The sequence below is a fragment of the Pollachius pollachius genome (assembly GCF_949987615.1).
Source record: "Pollachius pollachius genome assembly, chromosome: 2".
Classification (NCBI taxonomy): domain Eukaryota; kingdom Metazoa; phylum Chordata; class Actinopteri; order Gadiformes; family Gadidae; genus Pollachius; species Pollachius pollachius.
The window spans coordinates 5,783,310-5,793,285 of NC_136935.1; the positions used below are offsets into that span (position 1 = coordinate 5,783,310).

Consider the following 9,976-nt stretch of genomic DNA (forward strand, 5'->3'; position numbering starts at 1 on the left):
GATGAGTTAAGTTCGATTGGAAACAAACATAACAGGTAAGTACGCACAGATATATGTGTAGGTGTATAAAATATAAACATATATAAATATTAAAATCTATTTATGTGATTTTTATATGATTTACATTTGTATTAGATTAATTTACCATGAGAATGTGATGGGTGATAAACAGGAACTATGCGCTTCGCTACATGTCTTTCGGAATGCATTCTTCAGCGAACCAAACATTAGCGGTATTGACGAGAGCAAGATACTACTAAGCACTAAGAAGTCACAATTTAAACAACAGAGCTCAAACTTTGTCCCGAATTCAAGATGTCAGACGAGGAAGAGGACTATATGTCCGACGCATTCATCAGTAAAACGTAATTTGGCTAAATGTGTTTCGTGTTAAAAAAAAAAATAGATATCTCAGAGTAATAAATGTAACGTTACTTTTGAAATAAGGGACTCGTTTGTGGCCCCACTGATACTACAGCTCCTTCAGACGTCGATAGATTATTAAAATAATTCAAGGCTGTCATTAGATTAACATCTATTGTAATCGTGCTTTTCTCTGCTTTCTGTTCTGTCAGACAAGATGTGAAGCCAGGCTTGCCTATGGCTAAGCGGGTAAAGGATGCAATGAAGAAGGAATTGCAAATGAAGGAGAGGAATCTTATGAATCGTCAGAAGACCTATAAAGAGCAAGAGAATGAAAGCAGAGAAGCAGCTTTGCACAACACCATCACCAGCGGGAACAAAGGATTTGCACTTTTGCAGAAAATGGGCTACAAAGCTGGGCAAGGCCTTGGAAAACAGGGTAACCTTACTTCTCTGTACTTGTCTATCTTTGCCTTTAACAGATCACTATTTTATTTTTGCATATTTACTGTGTTTCTCTGTTTTTTCTTCAGGTGCAGGAAGAGTTGAACCAATTCCGCTTAATATAAAAACCGGTAGGTTGCTAAATTTAACTAAACCAAAATCTGTTTAGTAATTACATGCCATTCTCCTGATTGTAAAGTATTCTTGTAATGTGCCTGTGCTATTTTTCTTTATGCCTAAGACAGGGGGGGCATTGGAATGGAAAAAGTCAAAAAGAGAAAGGCAGAGCAAGAACTTGAACACTATCGACATAAAGCACAAGTGAGGCAGCAGAATGAGACACAATCATTGGAAGATTTCAAGTAAGGCTTGCAGCAATCTTGAGACGGCAAAGAAAATTTGATACTATTCTAAATGTGTTGATATGCAAGCTGGAAAATCAAATAAATCGTTTTTCAACCTTCTTTCCAGAGTGAGGGTGAGGAGTGAGCGAGAGGAGAGAAAGATTGAAGGAGATCTTAGAAGGAGTCAGCGGTCATGTGAACAACTTGACAGTCAAAAGGTTAGATAACTCATCTGCACCTTCACTTGTTGGTTTTTGAAATTGCTTGGATTGTTGTCTCATTTCATCACAGAAAAGAACATCTTTAAAGTTCCCATGAAATACAAATATGCTCCAAGGTCCAAATTTGGTTAGCTATTGTTGAATTCCTTCCAAACCACGATATACATCAAAAATGTTGCGCTTACTTCTGGTCTATCTCTGTATAATGTAGTTATGACACACGCCTGCACCCGGGTTAAACCATCTCTATAAACAGTACAGATATCTGCATATATATGCAGAATCTGTAGGCAACGGGACAATATTTTGGTATTTATTGGTTCTGGTTTTCCCCATTATTCAAATATCAATGCTAGCAAGCTCGCTTTCATCTGGCAACGCAATCTGGGGAAGTTGCCTTAGTGAAGCACTAGTCTAGCCACAGCGACACCCTCCTGTTTTTTTGTCCTCCAACAACCTCCGGTTTTATGCATACACCTCTCGAAAAACCTTTGCAAAATGCTATCTGGGTTCCATTGGACAGGGTCTTTACTGAAACTCTTGTCCTATTTCTAGAGCATCTCCGTTCCCAGGGAGGATTGGTATTGGCCCACACCAGAGCCGGTTGAGGAGGAAGAGGATGACGAGGAAAAGGAAGAAGTGAAAATAAAGGAAGAAGAAAAAGAAGAGTATGAGAATGAGATAGTGGAATTAACGGTATTACCCTCTTGATGATTGATTTTAAATTTTGGCCCTCGGACACCCCAAAATCTAGACCAAGCATTCCTTCAAGAATTTGGATCCCATTTATTTTCCACATAAAATGGCAAGTCTATTTGCCAATTTCAGGATATACTGACGCGGTGTAAGGAGATCTCTTTTTCTGTTTTATCATAGACCTTTGACAAGCTCCAGATCCTGACCTCCTACCTCAGGGGTGTCCATTTCTACTGCATATGGTGTGGGACCACGTACAATGGTAAGGGAGACACAAGATCATTGTGTTGCTTTGTTACTGTGTGAAAAATAATAGTAATAAATCAAACTTATTTCAACAGATGAAGAGGATTTGTGTGCCAATTGTCCAGGGGATACGGACGCCGACCATATGTGAAGTAGATGATGGGTTGTGCCTTTATACATGGGACAGAGCACTCATCATGATGATACTATGTAACTGACTATATTTAACTATATAGCTCTTGTTTGTTGTAAATAAAGCGTTTTGTAATGTATGTATATTGTCTGTTCCGAGAGTACAACCAAATGGACCCAGTGGTTGTATAAAGACCACTGTTGGATCCAGAAATGCATTAGACTATTGTTTTATTGTACAGTTATTTATCATGAACCTGGTACATCAAATTAAGATTAACCAGCAAGTTGGTGAGTAGTAAGAAGATACTAAGTAAAACGTTATTTTTTTACATAAAATATCGGCTTAAAAAAAACAACTTGAAAACAGTTAACCTTGTTAGAACCAATTCATCCAAAATACTTTATGCCAATGAAATAACCCAAAAGCATATAATTATAGCTTGTATAATTATAGGCATGTTGATTCGCATATATATATAATGTGTTTCAGCTGTGTACTTTTAAGTGAGTAGTATTGTTCTAAAATGAATAATACATATAAAATAATAATAACAAAAAAAATTGTATTAGTATTCAACCAATTGGACTTAACTACTGATTGGATTCTTAAAAATGTTCGGAAGCGATTGCTTCATTATGAAAATGATCCAAGCAACTAACAAAAGGAACATGTTCCATGTTAGGGATGGCATACATGACCAGGTGACAGGTGACTGGTTCATAGTTTCGACTCAAACTCGTCCCCTTCATGGCCCGGCCCTTCCGGTAAAACCTTAGGTAAGAACAACATGTTTGCTATAACACCAATTCATATTGTTGTACAGTTTGTATAATGTACATGCATATTAACAAACCTCCATAACTTGGCATTCATTTGGTGGTTGTGACATGGTTTGTAAATACATGTTTATGCATTATAATAACAGCCCAACAATAAGGAATGGTATTTTAGAACATAATCCAGATTTTCAACAGATGAGCGGGGCCATGTTGTGGGACGAGCCTGATGGTGACGTAGACACCGGGAAATCGAAACTAACATAAACCTTTACGGGCAGATAAAGTAGAGAACCCCTACCATGCCCCGTTAGTCTGTGCTATATAAATGCATGATCACATACACGTGTGATATTTATATTGTCATATGCCATGGAATCAATCAACTACGTTGCTAAACTCAATGAGTTTGTGCAGAAAAGTGGTCTCGAGTTGAAATACGACGACGTGGGTTCCGAAGGTCTTGCCCATATTAAAACGTGAGTCTGCTCTACTGTTATGCATGGACGAGGGGTTTTCAAAGGCAACTCTGTTGTTTTTGATACAGTATATATTTCAGCTTGTTCAACGTCGGATGGTTATTTGGACTCGGCTTCGGGGAGTTTGGTATATTAGTGACAGGTTGAATATGAATAGTTGTCCTACAGCTAGGCCTACCTCTCATAAGGCAAACCAACATCTGTTGTATTGTATAAAGGTAATGGTTTAGAGGGAACAATCACACATGACCTCTTTTAGTTTATGAAAAATAAGGCAACGTTTCTAAAGTAAGTAAATTAACAAGCTATACAAAAGCAGATATGGAGAAATGTAAACAACATCGTTTCAATCTGAACCACGTATATTCCACCATATCAGCAAGCAACGAAAGATGCATAAAATCTGGACAAGAAGCAAACTGATCAGACTTAACGGTCTCAGACAAAAAAACAAAATTTCTGAATACTGCAGTGCAGAATTGGTGAAGAATTCTGAATATTGGCCTATATGACGTTATGGCAAGACAGAAGCCATTGTTTTTTCGAAAAGGGGCTAAATCATCAAGGATCAATCTTGGGGTGACCAGTGATGTAGTTCAAGTCAAGTTAAGAATGTTATTTAAAGTCTGAGCTGAGACTTGGAAATTCCATCTACAAGTCAATGTAACAAGTCCAATTTACCAGTTACCAGACATTGAATTCACTATTACTTACTTCTTCTTATTCCAAAAATGTTAAGAATATTATAAAGAGTCTGTGCTGAGACTAAAATTTTATGTATCTATGCTAAAAAAGTCCATTTATTTGACTTGATTTGCCAATTGCACAGTAATAACAACCTTAAAATTCACTACCTACTTCTGCCTATGCTAAAAATGAGTTCTGAAATAATAACAATGAATGATAATTCCTAGGGGTTAGGGGTAAGAGAGGAAATTTAGGTATGCATGAGCACCCCTAAAAATAGTGTCCACGATTAAGGCATGCCTCCACCAACACATGCAATTACCGTTATAGCAAGGCATGTTTGGATAATAGGCCTATAAGACACAATGAGCATCACCTATCCCTTATCAGGATGTGTAGGAAGAAGGCCTACTGCTCAAACTTGTACAACACTGTAGACTACTGTTTCAGCCCTTATAACAAATGGTTTTAAAATGTGTCCCTCAGGTTTACTCAAAGGGTGATATTAAACGGCAAACCATACCCAGAGGGCGTTGGAAAAAACAAGAAGGAAGCACGGCAAAATGCAGCCAAACACGCTTTAGAGAGCTTTTTAGAGACAGAGTCAAACCACTCCCATGTCTCGGGACGGTCCGTGAGGGACGCTACAGAGCCAATTAATCCACCAAAGCTCACCCAACCCAACTACACGTGCTGGCTCAACGAGTACAGTCAGAGGAACCGGGTTCCCATAAGGGCACTGGAGTCCACCGCGGTGGAACTGGGCTACGCTAAACCGTAAGTCTCTGCGACTGCGGTTCGTCCCTTCATTACCCATCTGTTGAGCTAGCCACTTGGCTCAGAATGTCTGTGTTTTCAGATGTTGCAGGTTTGTGCTTGACGGTACGGAGTACCCGTCTGGCTCTGGGAGAACGAAGAAGGAGGCAAAGGAGGAAGCAGCCAGGCTTGCATATGAGGAGATATGTAGAAATCCACCCTCAAATGTAAGTTCAGGGTGGGAAGTGGGAATAGAGATGGTGTGTTCTGATGTAATAAACACAATGTATAAAAGCACAATATAACTTCTTCTTTTAAAGACAATAGATCAGAGTGGCAGTGTTGAGCCATCGAGTCCTCAAAAAAATGAATTGAATCAAGACATGTCGGAGGCAATGTGAGTACAGACAGGATGAACACATCACACAGTGGACGATCGATTCTTGATTAAGTGTTGATGTTTTTGTTAACCGTCGATCCCTCAGTGTTTCACTTGCAAACATGGAGGTGAGCATCAGAGAGCATTCTGGCTTGAGTGAGCCTGAATACATAGGATTGCTCAACCAGCATTGTCAGAAGAACATGTGCCACGTGGACTTTTCATTGGTGAGAAGATCTGGTCCTCCACACTGCCCTCAGTGAGTATCAACATTAATGCATAGAGAATAAGAAAATGTACTGTGTACAGAATTCACTAAACCGGGAGGTACAAATATTTTATAACCTGTGTTTTCCAGCTAAAATGCTTGTGTTCATTTTATGTTTGAAAATATGATTATCTTTTTTGGGGTCCGACTGCCTCCTACCTATTTCCTTACATGGAACAAAGTCAATCTGAAAGTATATGTAAATTATCGCCGGAATTGTTTCTGCCAACAATATATATAAAAAAATTGGTTAAACAGCTAGATCAATTACCTCAACCCATGATGGTATCCTCATGGAGGGACCTTACTGTAAACATTCAGATTGTAATCCCTGTACCCCTGTGCCACCAGGTTTTTCTACAGGGTGGTTATTGACGGTAGGGAGTACCCTGAAGTCGAGGCGAAGACTACAAAGGAGGCCAAAAAAAGGGCAGCAAAGGAGGCCTGGTCTGTGCTTCAAAATTCGTCAGACTGGGACAGCAAGGTATTTCTCTGTCTCTCTCTGCCTCTCTCTGCCTTGTATCTCTGCCTCCCTCTCTCTCTGGCTCTCTCTGCCTCTCTCTGCCTCTTTCTCTCTGCCTCCCTCTCTCTTAGTTTCTCTCTGTCTCTCTGAATCACGCTGTCTCCCTCTGCCTCTCTGTCTCTCTGCCTCTTAAAGTTAAATACAAAAAAGCTTTATTGGCCTGAAAAATAAAGATGTACATTGCCGAAATGGGTGAACAATACAGAAACAATACACCTCTCACTGTCCCAATCTCTATCTGCCTCTCTCTGTCTCTCTCTGTCTCTCTGCCTCTGTATCTCTGTCTCTCTGTCTGTCTGTCTGCCTCTCATTCTCTCTCTGTCTCTCTGCCTCTCTCTGTCTGTCTGCCTCTCATTCTCTCTCTGTTTCTCTGCCTCTCTCTATCTCTCTCTGTGTCTCTCTGCCTCTCTCTGTCTCTCTTGATACACTCTCTTGATTCTCTTTGATTTAATCAAATAAATCAAAAAATGATTCAAACACCTGTTCTTCACTTATGGAAAACAAAATATTGCTTATTACTGGTCTTATTTCAGGCATCTGGGAAGTCCACCAAATCAGAAGAGATTGGCACATCTAATAAACCAACATCACAAGTGTAAGGACTCAAAAGGAACCATGACATTCCAGCTACTAGTATCTTTGCTGTCCTGAAGTTTATTTTATATCTTTCTTTTTAATCACTAAGGGCTACCTCTTCATCAGATAGCTGGATTCAGATCAAAGAACCTTCCAAGGTAAGTTCAGAGGTTGTATTTGGTGGGTTTCTCATTTAATGGGTTTCTCAGTTATTACATCCATACAACATAAAAATAAAAATATTTTTTTTATATCATTATTATTATTTTATATTTATTCACAATTGTATAATATCACAATATTTTTCTATTATGAAGGAAGAAAAATTGGGTAGCAAGAATAAAATTAAGTAAGTCATTGAAATATTTCTCAAAATTCCCTTCAGGTCTGTACACTTTCTTTAAGCTTTATTGTGATTATTGCTATTTTGGTAGACTTGCAGCAATCTTCAACAATGCCCCAAAAGAATCAACCAATACACCAACAAGTCCAACTACTTCTTCTAGGTAAGGCAAACATTGACCTCCACCTGCCAATATCTGTTTTTGTTTTGAATGGGTGTGCCATGCATGATCATGTCTCTATGAATGTGTGAGGAGATAACAACTCCTCTTACTTTCAATAGGTTCTTAAAAGATTACGACCATATTGAGCCAATTGGGCATGGGGGCTTTGGTCAAGTTTACAAGGCAAGGTTGAAACACTTGGATAAGTATTACGCGGTCAAGAAAGTACCCAATAAAGAGTAAGAGTCTTCCAGCTTTTATCTCATTGTATAGTTTTGTTGCTCATTTGACATAAATTAATATTTTCATGCTGCCACTCATTTTGATCAGGAAAGCTCTGCGTGAGGCAGCGGTCTTAGCAGAGCTACAGCATGCTAATATCGTTCGATATTACACCTCCTGGATTGAGGATTTGGACTACAAGCCTCCCAAAGGTGACGATTCCAGCACTTCTCAGTAAGTAATTCTACCATTACAATTAGGTTCAACAGTAAACAATATTCTGCATACTACAGGTTGTTCACATTTTGACTTATATCTTCATAACAAGGTCAAGCAGTGATACGTCCGGGACTTTCCTGTACATCCAAATGGAGCTGTGTGAAATGAAGGATCTTGAGGCGTGGATAATTGAGAAGAACTCATTGCATCAGGATCCCGCTCGGGGGAAGGAGAGTCTCGACATCATGAGGAAGATAATATGTGGTGTGGAATACATCCACTCCAAGAATCTAGTCCACAGAGACCTAAAGGTGTCATACTGTTTGGGTTACATTTAGTTTCTATGCCACACGGTTACCGCTTGATGAACAACTCTAAATATTGTCTTTGTGTCGGACAGCCCTCCAACATTATGGTTGGATCGAAGGGAGAGGTGAAGATTGTGGATTTTGGTCTGGTAACGGAAGAGAGGGACGAGGAAGGCAATGTGATGGAGAAGACGATGAGCACGGGCACTAGGTCGTTTATGGCCCCTGAACAAGTGAGATCACCTGTTTTATAAAGTAAAAACGGTTTGTGATAAAGCACAGCATAAAGGATATCCCTAATCAAGGATCTTTATCTTCTTGTTTTATTCTAGAGTAACAAAAACGTATACGACCAAAAGGTGGATATATTTGCGTCGGGCTTGGTATATTTCTTGATGCTGTGGAATATCTCCGGTCAGGAAAGGAGGGAAGTAAGTCCGTTTTAGATGGCACTTTTTAATTATATCTTTGTGATCATATCAAGTTTTGTGTTCATGAATAAATTTTGTTTAATCCATCAACAGATGTTGTGCGGCATCAAAAAACAAAAATTTCCAGCAGAATTTACACGGTCATTTCCTGAAGAGGTCTCATTCATTTGTACTTTCATACGTAGACATAAATTATGCAGTCAACTTTTACAATACTGCCATGTATGATAATAATATATATATTTTTAACATAGATATTTGTGTCCGTTTGCAGCAAGATCTTATTGCATCGATGCTACATAAAAATCCCAAATCCCGACCCTCTGCTGAGAAGATAAAGGCTAAGCTGGAGGGGTCGGATCGTTCTACAGGGAGTCCGAGAACGATCTGACCCAAGTGGACGGACGAGGTGAAGGAGATGTTGGGACCAACGACCTTTTAACATTTTTAATCTATTGTTAACGTGCATGTAACTTTAGATAACGTTTCGCCTCATTGGGTTTCCATCCCAACCCAAGGCCCCTCCCGGTCTCTGATCCCCAGGGTTAGTTGATGACACCTTATCCCTGCCCTCACAACCTCCCGGTCTCTGACCCCCAGGGTTAGTTGATGACACCTTATCCCTTCCCTCAGCCCCTCCCTGGCAGATCCCTTTCTCGCACTGCACTATTGATCAGTTTTCATAACTACAGTAATTATGACTCGTGTGGTGAAACGTTGGGAAGAAAATAACGGTAGCCATATGGTTAATCAGTCCCTCCAGAAAACCGCGATTATGCGATCGCATAATTCAACGCATAATCAGCCAAAGTCCGCATATTCATGCGGGGGCCGCATTTTTTCAAATATGCCGCACTTTCACCGCATAAATTGCCGATTTCCGCGCAAAATATGCGGGGCTTGCATGATTTCATAATCCCCGCATTTTCGTTTCAAAAACGTCACATATATTTTAGCAGAAAGTTGAAAAATGTTGCGTTTACTTCACACAAGAGCAGCCATTTCCCCCTGTTGCCATGGGAACGTTATGTAGTGACGCAATTACGCGACGTGAACGTCATCGAAAAGCTGCATTTTTCGCAAGTTCCTGCAATTTTTGCAAGTTCCCGCAATTTCATCGCATAAAATTGCATAAATATGCCGCATAATCAAGGATTTTTGGCCGCAACAATCACAAAAAAATGCCGCATCTCTACTGGTTAATAGTTTCAAATGAAAGTGAAATCCTGAATTCACAATCTGCCTTTGTTAACCCATGTCTGTAATGTTGTAATAAAGCGGTTTGACAAAAAATTATTGTGTCATCATTCTCATAGACTAATCGAAACACGATCTAAAGGGGAGCCCTTCTAACCAACCAGAGGTGTTAAAGGCGGTACTTGCCCATACCATCCTG

General features: G+C 39.6%; 2 protein-coding genes across 3 annotated transcripts; both read left to right on the forward strand.

Annotated features, from left to right (window-relative positions):
* The first annotated feature begins 226 nt into the window (after positions 1 to 226).
* Positions 227 to 2,575, forward strand: gpatch11 (G patch domain containing 11). 2 transcript variants are annotated; one of them, XM_079759011.1, is made up of 8 exons: positions 227 to 365; positions 576 to 802; positions 897 to 938; positions 1,049 to 1,169; positions 1,279 to 1,369; positions 1,928 to 2,068; positions 2,249 to 2,330; positions 2,410 to 2,575. In XM_079759011.1, the coding sequence occupies exons 1-8, from the start codon at positions 316 to 318 to the stop codon at positions 2,463 to 2,465; spliced, it is 810 nt and encodes a 269-aa protein (XP_079615137.1). In that variant the 5' UTR covers positions 227 to 315; the 3' UTR covers positions 2,466 to 2,575. The 2 variants fall into 2 exon arrangements, with proteins under 2 accessions (XP_079615137.1, XP_079615138.1); XM_079759012.1 differs by having other exon boundaries at positions 233 to 365; positions 581 to 802.
* An 885-nt stretch (positions 2,576 to 3,460) lies between these two features.
* eif2ak2 (eukaryotic translation initiation factor 2-alpha kinase 2) lies at positions 3,461 to 9,867 on the forward strand. Its single transcript, XM_079758637.1, has 17 exons — positions 3,461 to 3,705; positions 4,879 to 5,169; positions 5,252 to 5,375; positions 5,469 to 5,545; positions 5,634 to 5,786; positions 6,147 to 6,279; positions 6,852 to 6,913; positions 7,004 to 7,052; positions 7,212 to 7,243; positions 7,329 to 7,400; positions 7,520 to 7,639; positions 7,731 to 7,856; positions 7,951 to 8,152; positions 8,242 to 8,382; positions 8,482 to 8,580; positions 8,674 to 8,736; positions 8,855 to 9,867. Exons 1-17 carry the CDS (start codon positions 3,599 to 3,601, stop codon positions 8,969 to 8,971), a joined length of 1,968 nt encoding a protein of 655 aa, XP_079614763.1. The 5' UTR covers positions 3,461 to 3,598; the 3' UTR covers positions 8,972 to 9,867.
* Positions 9,868 to 9,976: the final 109 nt, after the last annotated feature.